The sequence below is a fragment of the Centroberyx gerrardi genome, chromosome 5, assembly GCF_048128805.1.
Source record: "Centroberyx gerrardi isolate f3 chromosome 5, fCenGer3.hap1.cur.20231027, whole genome shotgun sequence".
NCBI classification, from domain to species: Eukaryota; Metazoa; Chordata; class Actinopteri; order Beryciformes; family Berycidae; genus Centroberyx; species Centroberyx gerrardi.
In genome coordinates, this window is record NC_136001.1 from 24942956 (window position 1) to 24961620 (window position 18665).

Sequence of the window (18665 nt, forward strand, 5' to 3'; positions counted from 1 at the left end):
AACTGCCTGTAATTCTTATGAGGTTGCTCTGAGGCTTTTATGTAACCAACATCCGAAGGAGGGAAGTGGTAAATGTTGAGTCAGTCTAAGACTCAATCTAGTATTTTGGTCATACATAATGTCTATTAAAATCATCATGAATGTGCATTTACAGTGCAATATACCCCAGGTATTGTATCTTATATGAAAACAAACTATTGGATGGTTATTTACATCCCCTTGTTTGATAGAGATCTAAGATAGAATTAATCTAAACATTTTCTTAAATTGCAACTGTAACAAACATCACCTATTGGAGCCTTGAAATCTGTGTTGTGGAGTCAGAACATGACACAGTTATGAATTGCCACAAATTCTGAGAGGAGAACCAATTTATTAAGGTCTTGAACTAAATTGGTCAAATCTTGTGGTAAATTGATCGGCATCACCGGGCGTTTGATTTTGTCTGGGGCTGCAATCGATGCTCTGTGACCCCACAGAAGGCCTTCTTCAGTACAGTTTTGTTTGAACCTTTTAAAAGCGCCATTTCATCCAAAAGCCAAAGGTACCATGTTTACTGCATATATCCTAAAACTGTTGAAAGGTGGCCTTAGTTACTGTTTTTGACATGCAGGTCATATCATTCATGTCTTGGTAGAAGTTGGTTAAGTTATGTTTGTTCTGCTTTTTCTGTTATGAAGGTACTTGGTAGCTGTGCTGCTTCATCACTGCCTTGGTTTCCAGTATATCTGAAAATATTCACTTCATAAACCCATGAAAATGAGCAAACCAGTGAAAATGTGGCACTAAATTCAATGGTATCATTTTTTCTTCAGAAAAGTTGCTCCATTGTGCCATAATCCAACAGCCGAAGAGGAGGAATAAGCTCTTGTACAGAAGCAATATCATGACAAAATGGAGCAACTTTCCACTTAAAAGTCACTGACTTGTCAAAAACGATAAGTGTTAAAAACAGAGGTATTGTCTTTTAGACAATCGTAGAGAGAGAGAACAACTTCAAGATAATAAACTATACAACTACAATAGCATAGCCATGTTAGTGTGGGAGTGAAACTAACACTGGAAGCGTCATGTATGGATATATTACCATTTAATGTTGTATGTTGCATCCACAATTTATTAATTGCATGCAGAATTTGCACTGCCTTATCAGCAAGAGCGGGGAATTACAGGAAAATAGGAGGGAGTCACAGTTGGCTGATAAACAAGTATCAACTGCATCACATGCAGGGTGTGATAAAAGGCGAATTACACATGCAAATGGCTGTGCACCTTACAGCTTAGATAAAACCATGAACATATGAATTACACATATGATAAGGCTACATACACCGGTGCCTGTTCAGCATACATTTATGTACGAACTCTGATCCACCCCATTTAATATTTTCCCTGGAGCTAAGATCCACAGGAGTAAGATGTTAATAGCTGTCACCCAGGATACAGGCTGCCACAGTCAAAGGAAAACTTTATCAGTTCAACTTAAAGATCGGATAGTGCACATGATACAGCTACTGACAATACCGCTCCCATCTCCCGACAACCACAGGGGAACGGTGCATGATACAAGCATGGTGGAGGTGGGTGAACCAAATGGGTGTGTTAGGCAAGACTCACCCAGCAGAGATGAGCTGTCACATGACACCATGATGGATTACAGGGTGCAACAGTGCATTCTAGTGGCCAGCAGGAAAATCACAGAAAACGTTTGAAAAACTTAACCTGGCTAAATTAACCGGCTTATGTGTTTTTTTGTGGGGCCTTCACTGCCAGTTTGCATGGTGGGAAATGTTTACAAAATTGAATATATTCTACAAATGACCTTGAACTGTAGCAGCACACAAGCCCAGGCATTCTCACTTCTGATGCGAAAGATTTATATAGAGCTATATTGAGGTCCAACTTCATCTAAAATGGCAAGAGCAACTGGAAATATCAAAGGTGTAGCGGTAGGAGGTTGAAAATCAATCTCATTAAAAGGGAGAGTATAAGAAGATACTGTGCAACCTAAAATAATCATATAATCCTATAATAAAAGTATAGAGATGGGTGAGAGAGAGATGGGGGTTGTGCTTTTCAACTCTAGTCTCTTTTGATGAGATTTGCAGTGTATGGTTTTGAAGAGATGAGTATATACAGTATATGGTATATATATTTATAGCTGTGCCCATCCAGGTAGAAAAAACAATCACAAACTCACAGACAGAGGCACACACATACCTGCACATATGGTCACTGCACACATACACTGGAAAACGCTCACAGGCATTCATGCACACGGCCCCTCTCCTACTATTCCATATCATGCACCCGTGCACACACACTCACATTCAATTACATGAATTCAGATGCACTCATGCAGTAGGCACACACAAGCACACACCTGCACACAGGTATTTTAGTGTGTGTGTGCATGTGCACGCACATGTGAAAGGCCGGTTTCCAAGAACCATAAATAAAACATGGGAACAATAGTGGAAGTCAATGGTGTGTGTGTGTGTGTGTGTGTGTGTGTGTGTGTGTGTGCGTGTGTGTGTGTGTGTGTGTGTGTGTGTGCATGCGGATGCACAAACCAGTGCCTATGTGCTGCCAAACAGGCCAGGATGTCACTCTGCTGGCAGGCAACCTGTCATTGAAAACATTCTTATTCTTTGAAGAGTCGTCATTTTTAATGCATCAGCGATGGGAGCTCTGGCCACAAATCTCATCCTCCTCCTCCTCCTTCACGCATGGAGACAGAAATGGAGTTCACGTTAACACTTCCATTGACCCCCCCAAAAAATGGACCATCGTCCATCTCCCATACGCACTGACCCTTTCTTGTTCTTACTTTTAGTCAAAATTGCCCTCGTATTTCAATAATGCCATTGGCGTGTTTTTGGTTTATTTGAAGTTCTATAAAAAGATTCCTCCAAGTATCAGTCAGAGCCGCATGATGCAGCCTATTCATGACAGATCTCAATCTCTGCAAGCTGTCTTGTCCACATAATAGAGCTTCATTTCTTTGATTCCAAGTCAGATTGTTGCACAGAGTGACATCCTTCTGTTTTTGCATGACATCGCCGATAATCAGAGATCCTAACAGATGAAGCTTGAGATTAGTCAGCAAGTTGATGGATGAATGGATGTATGTACTGTACTGAGGTCTGTCTATGCTCAGTGTCCACTGCACGAGGGTTAATGAGAGTATTGGTTCTAATGCACCACAAGCCACTGCACAGACTTCAGACTAGTATGATGGACCTGTCCAGGCTGACCAGAGATTCATCTTATGAGAGGGAAATGATCCAGATGTGGCATGTTGTTTCTCACTAATGCCATGCGTGCCTCTTTTCCCTGATAAAACAAATACTCTGCCTTCACCGTGTGTGACAGCTGGAGATGAGTGCTCAGTTGAGTGGAGGAAAATAAATCAAAGCACTTGCCATCTTTTTGTGATGATTTGTCTAATTCTTGTCTGGTATGTCCGGCGGGGGGGGGGGGGGGGGGGGATGGGGAAGGAGAGATGGGGAGGGAGAGATGGAGAGGGAGACGGAGAGTGAGAGAGTGATAGTGGGTGTGTGTGTGTGAGAGAGAGAGAGGAAGACAGAGTGAGAAAGAGAGAGGGAGAAAAAGAGAGTGTGTGTTTGGACCAGCTGCACAGCAAATCTGTTTATTCTGCACAATTTGGCATCAAACACAACAGACTGCTGAGTGCCTGCTACTGCTGTGGTGCCCCATTAAAATGGAATTTATTGCTGCCTTAAGAGCAAGCCCGAATTACACATATTTTCCCTCTCCACTCTCTTCTCCTCCCTCGCTCTCATTTGCACTTTTCTGTCTTCCTCGGCTGTGGTGATGGTAGTGGTGTGTTTCTTCCCCCCCCCCCCCCCCCCCCCCCTCCTTGCAGCAGCTGTCAGACAAGTCGTCACAACGGCTCATTACAGGCCCAAATGGGCAGGCGGGGTAGGCAGAGAACACCGCCATGCCCACCTACCCGTCAGGCGTCCCTGGCACCGCCGCCGCCCCCCCTGTCACCCGAGAGAGATCGACGCTCAGACGTCTAATTGAAAAGCGGCCCGTCGTCCAGGCTCTGCCCGCTGCCAGCTCCCATGTCTGTCTGTCAAAACGGTGGCATCTGATGCAGCTATCGTTCCTGTTCAGCATACAGTGCGCCCCGCTGATACCAAACTGCTCTGTGTTGAATGTAGGATGTATCTGAGCGTGTGCTGCATTGTCCTTCATTTCTGTGTCTGCTTCCCTCTCAGAGAAGCCAGGTATTTGACTGAGAGGTGTGTTTGATCGAACCCTGGTCTTTGGCACACCGACCTAAACAAGTAAGAAGGCCTTCTTGTCATCTGAAGGTGATGTGTGGGTGTTTTAAGAGCATGGTTTAATGTCACATCACTGTTTCTTTTGCATCTCAAGTCAGAAAAGGAAATGGAGTTGACACTTTCCAGATGACAGTCGCCTTATTCCACAAACCTGAAGGATCAAGTTACCTTTTAAGTTTAAAATCTGGCTTAGGACAAGAATGTAGCCAATACAACAACCTGTTACCCATTTAGCGTACACTTATAGCCAGACATTGAAGTCACACTGGAAAGAGAGCGTGAACTCAGGCCCTCAACTCGCTCCATAAATCTCCTCAGCCAATGATAAATTCATATTTAATGGCCATGGCCATCGTCTGGGAGGGAGGAGCATTCTTTCATTATTACCTCTTTCCCCTGCTGCTTGGTCGAGATAATTGATTTCTCTGTGGTAACAAGGTATCGACCACGCACGCTAGCTGGCTAAGACGGCGGTTCAATTCAAAGGAGGGGTGGAGAGGAGCAGGGAAAAAGAGGAGGGAAGGAGCAGGAGAACAGATAGAGAGAGAGAGAGAGCATCGAAGACCAACCAGCCATATCATTATTTGCAGGCAAAACACTCACTGGCTTTAGGTGGGTGTAGAGTGCAGGTGATTGGCCAATGGCTCTTGTCTTGTTTTGTTGAGGGTTTATACTATATAGGCCTAACTTAGTTTGGTATTTCAGCTGTTCACTTCGTGTGCAAGCCCCGGTGTTGTATGTTTAATTCACCAAATGGAAAGCATATTGATCGCACAATCTGTCACATAATTCACTAACAAGTGTGAGAACGAAAACCTGGAGAACCAGTTTTCAGAGATGCAACAAGCTTAGCCAAGCTTAAGAAGCAGCATATTGCTCTTTGTCTTCAAGTTTCTAAATTTGCAGCTGGGATTATACCTGCGTTCATAAACCTGACTGCTCATTCACCCCAGCCCTTTTTATGCAATTTCAAAAACAAATCTGCAAGTAACTTAAAATAATCCACCACCAAATCTTGCGACAAGCCTCCAGCAGGTGACAAAATATGTGGACACTGGACAGTATACTGTATGTCTAAAAATAGATATTTAAGCAGTAGTCTGGCACAAGACATGCAATGAGCGTTTGTGTCTTATGGTTAACATGGCTTTTGACATTAACAAATGTATTGATTGTATATATGATCAGATGGGTGGAATTGGCTGGGGTGGGATTCAGTTATCGAGTTGACATCTATGAGGTGTTGACATTATTGGCCCTGACCTAAAGCAAGCAATACTCCAGACACCCACCCAGCTAGAGCGTGACATAGACGTCATCTTCAATCAATCAATCAATAACAGCAGCAGTAACTGAACCTATATCAATTGAACAATTGTATTTGGTGATGCTAATACTGTTGTTGGTGTCTTTGGCATTGCTGCCTGCAGTTCAGTGTATAAAGAGAGGAATTAAATAGTGTTGTTGTTGTGTGTTTACTAGCTTACATTGTAATTTATTTAAGAGCTCTTAATTGGACTAGTTACTCATTTGGCCCTTGTAGTCCCACAGCACAGTGGCGCTCCATCACTGCACACTGGGTTATGGTGGAATATAGAGCTACAGAGATACACACAGCCAGCTGTTTGATGTCTGCAGCCGCTGAGCGTATTCTACTTCACCGTACAGCATAAATAAACACAGAATCCCCCAATGAGAGGACAGATCGACACACAGGAGACCTTATTTCAGGCTAATGAACTACTAATGTTGATTTGAAATTCAAACATTCTTTGAAGGGTCTTCTCTGCAGGCATGCATGACCGCGTGCGTGTGTGTGTGTGTGTGACAGGGAGAGAAAGGAAGAAAGAATAAACTAATTTGGATGAACACTGTATACCAAATTCTCATTTCTCCCCCAAACAGCCAGGCGTGGATCTCAAAGGGCCTTTTGTGTTGCTGAAGCCCTGTGTTGAATGAGGCCGTATAAAATGTATGTCAATGGGTTCAGTCTGGCTTAGCTCTCTCCACAGTAACTGTTAATGGAATAACTATAAGATGTATAAATGATCCCTGCTTTAATTCATAATAATGTTGGACCTCATCGCCTGCCCACTCAGCCCAATAGATTATGGAGATAGCTGTAATGACTATTGGAACAATGAGCCAAATTGCATTATCATTCAGTGCCATGCCTGTCTTGGAATAACTGGCGGTGTGCTCTCGCCCTTTCAGTGAGGAAGATCTTGAATGACAATGGCCAACATTCAATTTACACTAGGAAAATGAAGATGAAGAGTGTTAAACATGAATGAGGTTTTAGGCTGCATGAATGTGGCATTAATAACATCATATTCACAGTTAATAGGGTAACACTAATCCATGTCCAGATGTTAGGTTTTTTTTTTGGTTGAATTAGTGGTAACAAAACCCATACATGGCGTGTATGCTTCACATGCTCTGTGCCCCGATCTCCTGCACAATTACTGCAGGGTTCCCTGCCCCACATGCCCATCTCATGCATGAACAACACCCACTAAGACAAAAGCACAAGTCTTTTGATGTTTTATTTTTAGCCCAACCATGGACTTTTGTATGATCTTATTTGAGCTCAAGCAAAGGAATGAATCTTAATTCAGTCCACATGATTATCAGTGCAACTAACGACATCAGTTAGGCAGACAATATTTCATTACAGAAATGGAGCCATATAATGTAATAAATGTAATGTAAAAATCATACAATAAAGCACTAGAGGAGTCTTAAATCCCATACTATGCACATTTCCCTATTAGCTAGCATAACATATTGAATTTGGTATTATGAGTAAATACTGTGAATTAATATTTGTCAACAGGAACAATCCTCCCCTAAAGAACTAAGACGTGAAGCTGTGAAGTCATCAATATGTGAAATCTGGAGTTGATAAAGGTGACTGTGACAGCAGCAGAGAGAAGGTAAAGAGTCTGGTTCATTATGTTCAATGTAATTGGAAAAAAAACCAAACATTGTGTGGATCCAGTAAAATAAGTATTTCATTCATAAATTATGGAGTAGCTCCAGATTTTATTGTGATGACCTCACAGATCTGAGTCTCAGGTTTCTGGTTACTGGCAGTAGTAAAATGTTGACTAGGCTATCCTCAGCCATAGGAATAACACATTTCTAAATTGAGTGGTATTCCCCTTTAATAAAATTTCACATGATTGTTGATTGACCAACATAAGGGGTGTCAGTAATACTCACTGGATCTGCACATAAAATAAATCCTCTTCACAGGCTAAGGCTAGCATATCGAAAATGGTGCAATGGCAACCTCTTGTGGTATGTATTCTCAGGCAGAAATACATTACACAGATAGTTCCACAGATACAGTGCAAAAGGCAAGATAATTCCCATTCAGTATTAGTGTATGCATTGCATGACTGTAAAAAAAAAATGATCAGGGATTATAAATTGTCATGATTTGTATACCTTATCTGCTTTCATACAACAGTCAACATCAACATAAATATAGAACAAAATGTAAAATTATGAAAACAAATAAGGTGTCAGTTTCCCAGACAATGACAAGGCAACCAAGTCACAAGACAAGTTACAATTATTAGAATGGCCAATAATACAACTTTTTTCCTCTTTGTTTAATCCAGCTGCATATTTCAAATGTGTGAGTGCATCCGTCTCTGTGGTTATAACCACAGGACCAAAGACGCACAAACACCAGTGAATGCATCGTTTATGACCTCCATCAATCGAAAGTGTTAAAGACAGAATAGCAGACAGTGGTCCTTGATTAGGTTTGTGGGTTGCTTGGTCATTAAAACTGTATAACCTCGTCACAGTTACATAGATGTTACCACAGTCAATAAAAAGTCATTAGTAATCAAAGATAAAAATCAAACATTATTATGCACACATATTTTTTCAAAGGAAAAATCTGTCTGGAAACTATTGCTTAAAATATCTGAATACAAAAGAGTGTTATAAAAAGTGTTATAAAATTGTTATAAGATAGAATTGCACAGTAGTTTTCCCACATGATTATGTGAATATATACAGTATTTTGTTATTGCAGTAAATAACCCAAAAGTACATTCTTAGTTTTTTTTTTCTTCGCCATTACTTCAGCTGTGGAGAAGCAAAGAAGCTGACCTGGCGATTAGAGGCAGTTGATGGTTTACTCTTGCTCCCAAATCTGGAGGTTAGGAGGGGACAGATAGTGAATTATTCTGCTTAATAATATTTAGTAAACAAAATTGGCAGATCTATAAAGCCTTGTGTTTAGAAGTAAAAACATGTGTTTATTCTGGTTTGCATGATCTGAGTGAGGGGACCCATAGGGAGAGAGTGAGTCAGTGTGTGTGTGTGTGTGTGTGTGTGTGTGTGTGTGTGTGTGTGTGTGTGTGTGTGTGTGTGTGTGTGTGTGTGTTTGTGTGTGTGTGTGTGTTTGTGTGTGTGTGCACGCTTACATGGTGGTGCTGGAGAGGGTCTGCTTCATGCGCTGGGACAGCGAGCTGGAGGAGGGCGTTTTGGTCATCAAATGGTGCTCTGGAGTGGTCACTGGTCCCAACATGCTCACTAGAGAATCATTCATGATCAATACATCTTGAATCAGTTCAACACAGGCTATCAAGTAGTTGGAGAATGGAGGCTTCAGATCTCGCTGATAGTTATTAGCAGACTAGAATGAGCCTTTGAATCATGGAACAAATGAGGAGCTCCATTTCAAAACACTGTATATCCACTTTGGAGAAAAAAACTTAACTGGAATTTTATCATTGTCTATAAAATATATAGTATCTATAAAATTGGGAAGTGTCCTTTTGTCAACCAAAAACTTAACTTACCTACAATTCTTCAAAAATGGCAATAATTGGTTTTAATCTCATGCTATCAATCATTTTGGAGCAACATTTTTCAAATCTTGTTTACTTTACTGTTCCTTTCTGCGATTTACCTCTGTGGTCTGGAGTATTGATGTGCTGAGCGTTGTCCATTGCTGTATTATCTGGATGGGCATACTGGCTCCAGTAGCTTGCTGGGATACTCAGCAAGCGTTCTATCACCTGGGAAGATAGAAACAAATCCAGGATGCACAATCAAAACAGAAACGCTGAATCTGAATTAAGGGTCACGTCACATGGCCATATAAACTTCACATTGACTTAAGAACAGGTACAACAGGTCCAGGATCACTATTCGTGTTCTGTGTGTCAAGTTCAACCTATTCCCCTACCCTTGGCTGCCTATTGGTGTCATGTAGGATTGTCATAGGGTCTGGGTCAGGAACAGCATGACCCACAAGGGTAGGGCCAAACACCCTGGCCAGGTTGTTCACATCCATCTTAGTATCCACACACTGGGACACCCTGGAAACAGAAAAGAGGAAAACTTCATTAAATCTCTACTAGAGTGAAAAGCTGGCTTGTATCGCATTTGAGAAAGTAGAGGGTAACAATTCCGTAAAGCTATGCCCTCTTGTCCTTGTTCACTCCAGTCTCAAACCTGAGGCATCTGGACACAACTCCTCCTGGTCCACATATAGTTATTTATATCAATCCTGTCACATCTGATGGGTGCAGTGAATGAGGGGATGTCGGAGGGAAAACAGGATAAAATGGAAAGCATCTTAGCATCTCTGCAGTGCCAGTGCCATACCAGTGATGAAAATCTCTTACTTCTGCAGATGGATCATCAGGCAGGCCAGAGTGTCTCGGTTGGGATGGGGCAGCTCACTGACTGTCTGGTACAACATGGCAAGACTGTTGCCATCATCCTGGATTTCTGCAAATTAAGACCAATTATATGATACACATATAACCACTCAATTTAAAGCCAAGTTCTTAGGAAGAATAACAATCATATGTTAACTAACTATTACATTCAGACAATTCAGACACTCATTCTTCTAGTCACTTATAAATTAGTCTATAGGTGACTAATTTAATATCTCAGGAACTAACCTGCCGCCTGCATAAAGGCTTTGTTGAGGTGGAAGGTGAGCAGCGGCTCTGGAAGGTTCCTGAGGAAGTCTTTGAGAACACCTGTAATGACGTTGATGTCTTCTACTTTGCTAAGGGGAGGTAGAGTTTTCCCTCTAAGAAATTTCTCCTTCAGCTCTTTGACCAAGCGATCAGTGCCAGAGACCCGGTACAGGCCAACCTGTGGCAAGGAAAAGATAAAGAAACCTAGCCTTATTGGTTGGCTGCTTGTGATACTGTATTGATGTATGAGATAACCAATTAGAGAGAAATTATCTGGTGTAATCATCAGGGGAAAGGGCAGGAGCATAACATGAAGTCGGCAGGTAAACGGTGGCTTGAATGAAGCCAGTCTCACCTCATGTAATCCCCTGTGTTCAATCTCCTTAATGCAGTAGATCACCAAGGCTGGGATCATGGGGGAGGTGAGTGGAGCAAAGTCAGCCAGGGTGGTCTACACACAGGACACATCAATCAAATGGTTTAACAGTTTAATGAAAATAGTCAAGAAACATTGAAAAATTAAAGTGTCAAAGCACGCCATGTAGCACTATAGAGTGTAGTACCTCTGTGTTCCTGATGGGGGTGCTAGTGGCAGTAGGGTTACAGGGCAGGGGGCAGCGGTCCCGACACTCTGGATGGGTCACCACCCTGCAATCCTGGCACCGAAGGAACATCTTACCAAACTTGGTTCTTCTTCCACATGGTACACAGAACTCTGACTTGATCACCTTGGTGTGAGGGGAACAAAGACGGACAGTCAGTCTGGATAGTGACCAAGGCAAGTAGATTACACTTACTGCAACAAGGTAATCCAGCTAGCACTTCTGAGATATAGTCTAAACTTGAAACGCTACACTCTCACAGTCAATGGTATGCATGTGGCCATACCGTTTTGGGGATGAATTGGTGTCTCTTTCCTCCCCCATTGGCTCTGGGGGTTCTGAATGGTGGTGGGACATCTGTTGCTGGCGTACTGGGAGCCTCACTGGCCGTCTCAGATTGGTCAGTAGTGGTTGTATCAGCCCATGATGGAGCAGCTATAGACACAATCATATGTTGGTCAGATCCCAAAATCAGCAAAATTTAGCTTAATTCCGTTATTTTCCATGAGTATATTGTTAAAAATAAGTAAATTGGTTTCAGTGGGGTCAGGTCCCAAAAATAGAAGATCTAGGATATTCTCACCACTCTTCCTTCTGCTGCGTGTCCAGTGCACTGTCTCAATGGTGGAGACGGCCTCAACAGGACCACCACTGACAGGGACGGTGATGGTGGTTTTGGCAACCACAGACTCATTCATCTGAATCATAAGAAACAGACATTTCATGCAATTTTCAGCAAACTAATGTCCATTTCAGTTGGTGTAGCGAAAAAAACATAGGTTTTGCCTTCTCTCTCTAGTTATTTTACTTGTCTGATCTTTCAATGAAGAGACATTATGACCAAAAATGGGTTTACAGAAACACACTGATATTTTTTTATGCCAGTGTTATAGAGCATAGCCAGCTCCAGAGGTCAGTATTACCCTCTCTGATGTGCGTCCAGTGGAGCGAGGTTTTTTCACAGCTTGTGGAGGAACCTCAGAGAGTTTTCTGGAGGAACGCTGTGGATGAAAAAGTAATTTTAAAAACACTTTCTTATCGCTTGACTACTGAAAAACTGTAGAATAACTAGCAAACCTCACGTGTGTTGGTGTGTAGAAAAACAGGAATGAAACCAGTAACAGTCTCTAAACCTAACCCCTCACCATCACCATCAAGACCACGAAGGCATCTTATCAAAGAGTAAAGAAACTACTGAGCACTACTCACTCTTTTCTGCCGTTTCCGCAGCCTCACAGTCCTCATCACAGAGGAGTCCCAGTCCTGGAGAACAAGAGGAGACACAGCCATTGTAGACCTACTTAAAAGCCCAATACGTAATTGGCATCGCATATTGAACACTGTTGCCCCAGTACTGGCATTGTTTAGTAATTTACTGGACTGCAGACATTTCTCTCATTATGTTTTTTTGTGTCTGTGCTTTTGATACAAGTACTGACTGCATGTTACAGCTAATTGCTTTTTTATATATATATATATATATATATATATATATATATATATATATATATATATATATATATATATATATATATATATATTTTTAACTGAGTAAATGGTTGTTCACATTTGTAATGTTTGTAAAACTGGAGGAAAAAGCAGTTATAATGGGTTTAGAAAGTTCCACAAAGCTTATTTTGCATTTATAAGCCAAACTCTGGGTATAAAAGCATATGTACTCAAAAGTAAGATGTCAAATACATTCCGCATTGCGTCCTTGAATCAGTGGTTTATCATTAATATACAGTGCAGAAGATCTAGGAAAAAGAAAAGTGGTCAATATACCAGAGAGTCATCCGTTTGGTCATAGCTAATGTCTGACAGCAAGGAGGCTGATTCATCAATGGTGGTTAACCTGTAAGACAGATCAGAGACAGCACTTAAGCTACCTGTTTGCAGCACTGACATCATGTTATGGTGAATTATGAGCTCAAGTTTAGGGATTAATATTACAGGTTTTGAATTCTATGCCTGGCCTACAGTGTATACTACAGCTCTGGTATGGTGCTCACCCTTGGTATCAGTGAAAGCTACAGAAACCAAAAGTGAGTACAAGCACAATGCTATTTGATGATGCTGTGATAAACTGCATATATTTAACTACATAATACAATTAGATGGGACACCATTTTATTAAATCAACACCTTAAGTCTTAAAAAAAAAGACAAAGACACAAAAAAAAATCTGTTTGGGCAAAATTGTCTAATGTGTACTCTCTCTATTCCATATGTAGTGTTCATTCTTAGTAGTCTGTGAGCACAAACTGGTATTGGTGCACCTCTAGCTGTCCCACCACTGGATTAGGAGGTTCTGACCTGCGGCTGGAGTTGAGGTTGGCTTTAGTAGCCTGTGCTGCCTGCGAGTGGGCGCTGAGGAAGGCCAAGGCAGAGCGCTGCTCCTCACTCAGGTGGACACTGCTGCTGTTGTTCTCAGAGATCAGCAGCTCCCGGATCAGCTGCAGCTGACGCTCCTATACCCACAAACCGGCAGGTGGACAGGCGTACGCACATACAAAGTCACACACCCACAGACATAAGTAGAGAAACAGGCAGTATTCAGTTATGAGGAGTAATGACCAATTTATAATTAGTGCAATAATATTCATACATAGCTTAACAAGCAGTGACCCATGTTCATCAATGTGAGGCATAAACCATTACTAAGTGCACTGGCTGTTGGCATGAACTAAAAATTAACTTAATTTATCCTAGCTTCTCTGCTTTTCCTAAAACGCTATGCACCAAAACAGTGGCAATATTAGCTGTAACAAAGGAAGACAAGTTTGATCTGTTCAGCCACATAATTGATGCTAAACAACTACGCAGGACAGGTGTATGTGATGTTATGTAACCTGTAAACTCTGTTGTACCAACCAGCTTCTCATAGTCTGCCTCAGCCCTCTGCCGCCGACGGATTTCGACATCCACCTGGTTGCGAGCGTGCTTTAGTTTGACCTCCAGGGCTCCTCTCTCGGTCTCTGCCTTAGCCAGCACCTCTTTACAGGCACCCAGCTCATCGCCTGCCTGCAGCCACTTCTTACGGCAGTCCTCAAAGTTCATCGCCATCTGGATGAACTCTGGATAAGACACAGGAAGAAGAGTTTGTTTGTACTTCTGCTGTCCACATGCCTTTGTAATGGTTATGTGTATTATGTTTCCTAAAATCAATGGTTTCCATTTCCATGGCAATATACAAAATACCTTCAGATAGGGGGCAAGAAGAAAGAGTGCTCTGATGTAAAGTGACTAGATGAACAATAGGGCTTTTCTGTTAATTGAAATGGAAATGAACTCCATTATCTGGACTACTTGAAATGGAAATTTCGACCGCACCCCACTGACTATTTCGACCCCCAGTTGCGTCTTAGGCTGCATCATCAATTTCCATAGCATGACTGTAGTCCTGGCCCTGTCAACTTTTACACAGTGAAGCACGGGCTCTGCACTGAATACTGTCTCTGCATACAAAATAAACGTCTGAGGCGAATAATTCATAACACCAGTTGTATACATTTTGGAATGGGAACAACAGAAACTGCACCCAACATACCAGACAGTCCAGCACCATGCCGCAGACCACACAGCTACACCACACAAGTAGCTCCTTTATGTTTTCCTTCCAGGCTCATGAAGAAGTGACAAATACCGAAACAAACTGTGGGAATAACTTACGTGGTTCAATGCCCTCATTCAGGACGTCCACATGGGCCCTCAGACTCTGGAACTGGTTGTGCAGGTTCAGCACAGACGACTCCATGGTGCCCTGCTGTAGCTAGGTTAGCTACGGTTGACATTAGGTTAGGAGGGAGAAGTGGGCGAGTTGGCTGAACAATATTTTGGGTCATACTTTGCTGTTAGCGTTGATCTACATCTCAGCTAAAGCGTGGGAAATAAAACGGACATCTTTTCAGTCCGGAGATCAATGAATCAAGAATCAATGTTTTCCGTGTCCTCTAACGTTATATTTGTTTACTATGTATAGAAAAAACAGTTTAAAGAGTTTTCATTATTTCCCTACAAAATCAGTGTTACTATAAATTTTCCTATATCCCTGTGCATTGCTGTACTTAGAAGAGTTTGACTAGCTTGGTTAACTGCTCCCATGAAGCTATCAGCATGCTAACGTTAACGTTAGCTAGTTGGCGTTAACATTAACGTTACCTATCTAACGTTACGCTAAACAAGAAAAACATAAAATACACTGAAGTTACCTGTGCAGTATTTCTCCTGTGATAGTGTGGCTGACATGTAACGCGACCGGCGTCCTATTTTAGTGTAGATACTCCAATTCCTTGGCAACATGAGCCCAGAGAGCCACACCTGTCTGTCAAAACTTGTACACTACTTCTGCTCCAAAGTTCAAAATCAGCGCCGCTTTTCTTCTTCGACGTCTGCGCTGGCGGGTGGTGGAGCACTCTGGCGCCCCCGCATATCCGGGGTTGTAACTGCATGGATGGGATTTTTGGCCAGGAGTCCTTGAGCGGGTTCCACAGGTTCCTTAGCATAACGAGAACCTGTTTAATATCACTATTGTGTTATATATTAGTGCTAACTTCTAGGGAATGATATAATGTAGGCTATATCATTCACTAGAAATCAGCACTCGGAGAGAATGTATAATAATGACCCATGTTATCGCTTCACCTACAGTATAGACAGATAGACAGGGTTCCCTGGGACATAATCTTTATCAAGTGGGGTCTGTGGTTTAAAGCATCTACTTGGAGGGCCTTGACATGAAAACATTTGGTCAGTCTTTGAATTGTCAGCTTCTAAGTTATAACTTGTATATTAACTCTAATAGTAATATCACTAACTTAGATATGTAGACTGAATTTTTTTTTTTTTAAATGCTTGACAATTAATTCTCCTAATATTATTGTCTTTTGCATGGTGAGTTGAATTACACTGAAAGGGGGAAATGCTTGAGGTGAAACAGACCAATATCTATGCCGTTTACTCTCATTACCGAGTATCAAGGCATGCTAGAGGTAGATACAGTATGGTGAAATTATGTGTGAAATGCTGAAACCCTGGGAAACAGTTAGTGACTGTGTATCCTGTTGTACTGGGCTTGGCATGTGGGATGTACCCTGTAGCATCATTAATCAGCCAAGGGTGGCATATCTGGGTGCAGCAGCAGCTCTGCAGTGCAACATCTAATGAGGGGAACACACACACACACACACACACACACACACACACACACACACACACACACACACACATAAACACACACACACACAATGAATACATTTATTTCAAATAATTCCCCATTCATGTGTCCATAACACATTAGCATATTATAAAAGAATTCAATAATTGGCTAGAACCGATCTGAATTTTATACAGGTTCACAGAGCATTGGCAGGCTGATTTAACATCACACTCGCCTCCAGAACAGTGTGTGTGTGTGTGTGTGTGTGTGTGTCTTCTCAGTACTGCAGGTCCATTAGAGTTGATTTGAGATAATAGGATCTGTCAGTCAATATGTGCTCTCTGTCTTTATCAATTATTCATCTCTATGCGTACATTTCCTCCAGTCACGGATCATTTAACTGCCAGAATCCTCTTTTTCCACCTATCACTGCCTGCCTTCTCTTGGCCTGACTGGACAATTATCTCTATCTGCAAGTGTAATTTGGCATCAACCAAGTGCCTTACCAAAAGGAAAACAGGAAACAATTAATTTAGCAAAACAGAGCAGGTCTTTGCAAGAGACAATTGTTTCTTTTTTACCTTGATGTTTTTAAGTGCGTGTTTATCACAGTACAATTAGGTCTCAATTTATTATTTATCAGGTCAGACAACATAAATCATCACCACCTTGCTGAGTTTATTCAGACAGGTAACTTAAGTCAATGATCACCTCGACTACTACATATTGTCATTGTGTTCAAGCCTTGCACATCACATACCAGCACACTTTTACCTGCACAGCAATTACATCATTTACTAGCAAGCTATAAGAGTGTTTTTTACCTGAATAATGAGTTTTTTTTAGCTGTCTGTCTAAAAGGTGCATGGGTACTACCACCAGATCCAAATTTCATAAGTGCATCGAGGAGGGAAAAAGTATTAGGAGGCCCTAATGCACAGAAGTTTGAGAGGCAAGCACCACCGGATTGTGCTGACTACAAGGTTAGGGTTCCCCAATGGCACCATCGGAACGGTAATGGATCCACAAGCGGCCTCATGGGGACCACTTGGCAGACATACATCTACTTAGGAGGATGCACTGCAAAAACACACCCACCCCCTTTACATCCTGAACATATTTGCCTACACAAACCATGAGTGAAGTTTTGAAGGTCTAATACACAAAAAGAAAACAAGCATTCTGATATTGTTTTCTTTCAACTGACATCCTTAGTTTCCAATGTACTTTGGTGTATATTATACCTCATGCATGGAGCAAGTGCTTAGCTATTATCATCTAGCCTATATGTTGAACAGAAACAAATTCATTGATAACCAGCCAATACAGTTTTCATAAAGAATCTTGTCTGTCATTTAAATAGTTGTGTCATTTGGAATGGAATGTTACACCACTGGCAAAACTACATTCACCATCTGTCAAGGAATGCCAGCTGAATCTGTTGATACTGAGTGAGTGTACAGGTATGTGAAAAGATCTGGCACAGCACTGAGGAGAAAGGTCTGGCAGAGCTAGACTAGTGGAAAGATAATGTGCATGTATAGCACTCCAAATCTCATCAATTTGATTACACGTGGAATCTCCCACTCAGAGAGTGTTTACTGGAAGAGGCTGCCTCTTTCCTTCAGTGCTCGAGGGCCAAAATATCAACAAGGTAGACAAGATTTTATCTTCCATTTCATGAAATCTGACACTTGGTAAACACTCTGCCCCACAACCCAAACACATTTATGAGTGAACTAAATAGATTGCTATTTTCCAGTTTGAATGATGAGAGGGAAATCTCTATAAAATATTATTTTTATTGATGTAAGCTTGTTTCAGCACTGTATCATGTTGCTTAAATGAGGCACAAGAACATTCAAAAAAAAAAATGCATCTGTTTGGCAGAATCCAGTACTTGTTAGTTATAAACTGTAGATGTAAAACTCCTATGTACTGATAAAACAATTATCTTAAATAGAAGTGAAATAAGCCCTGTAGTGTTCTCACGGGAACAGCTAAAAATCGTGGGTACAAAGAGTCAGGCAGTGCTCAAGGCTGAAGCGGATTCATAATGCATTTGTAACAGTGTTGTTTCTTGGAGAAAAGCAGATAAAATGAGAAAATGAAATGAAATGAGACAATTTTGCATTGGCTCAGTAAATCTAGTTTTACTGTATGCTCTCAGAGTTATATCACAATTATTTAAAACCTCCATCCTTAATTGCTTTCCTCTTGTGGCCAGTTGGAAATGAGTAAGAACATAAATTATGAAATAAGTGAAAACAATTATGAAGGAACAAAACTTTGGTGCTTGGGAGATTACTTATAATGTGTTGGCATATGTAACTGCATTCCAATACAGTCCAATTCCTCCTATTTTTCCAAAGTCACACCTGATGGTAATGTATGAAGAGAAGTGTCAGGAGACATCTCAGAAACAACTGATCCCGGAGTCAGTTTTAAGGTTCTAGAGTCATAGTCTTCCCTCATCTACTAATCTCCATGGATTTAAGAGCATGGCAATGGTGTGCAAGTCCCTGGGTACAGCAATTAACTGCTTGTGAATGAGTCTGGAAGGCAAATATACAATTCAGGAAGAAGCGAAACCCAACTGGGCAACAATGTGGGCTTTGAGTGAGGATCT

General features: G+C 41.5%; 1 protein-coding gene across 1 annotated transcript; it reads right to left on the bottom strand.

Moving 5' to 3' along the window:
- Positions 1-6888: 6888 nt before the first annotated feature.
- On the bottom strand, positions 6889-15212 carry LOC139907932 (rac GTPase-activating protein 1-like). The gene is made up of 17 exons (XM_071894458.2): positions 15090-15212; positions 14551-14659; positions 13753-13955; positions 13195-13349; positions 12664-12733; positions 12088-12141; positions 11802-11879; positions 11462-11576; positions 11165-11313; positions 10840-11004; positions 10632-10727; positions 10256-10454; positions 9971-10076; positions 9529-9661; positions 9250-9358; positions 8762-8870; positions 6889-8487 (listed from the first exon to the last, which is right to left on the bottom strand). The coding sequence occupies exons 2-17, from the start codon at positions 14633-14635 to the stop codon at positions 8412-8414; spliced, it is 1902 nt and encodes a 633-aa protein (XP_071750559.1). The 5' UTR covers positions 14636-14659; positions 15090-15212; the 3' UTR covers positions 6889-8411.
- Positions 15213-18665: the final 3453 nt, after the last annotated feature.

What these genes read in the sequence shown, in the direction of transcription:
- LOC139907932 (XM_071894458.2), bottom strand. Translation starts at nt 14,635, where the DNA reads ATGGAGTCGTCTGTGCTGAACCTGCACAACCAGTTCCAGAGTCTGAGG. An exon ending in AACCTCAACTCCAGCCGCAG is followed by an intron (nt 12,734 to 13,194) that starts GTCAGAACCTCC and finishes TCTGTCTTACAG; the next exon opens with GTTAACCACCATTGATGAAT. An exon ending in AACACAGGGGATTACATGAG is followed by an intron (nt 10,455 to 10,631) that starts GTGAGACTGGCT and finishes TCCTTGCCACAG; the next exon opens with GTTGGCCTGTACCGGGTCTC.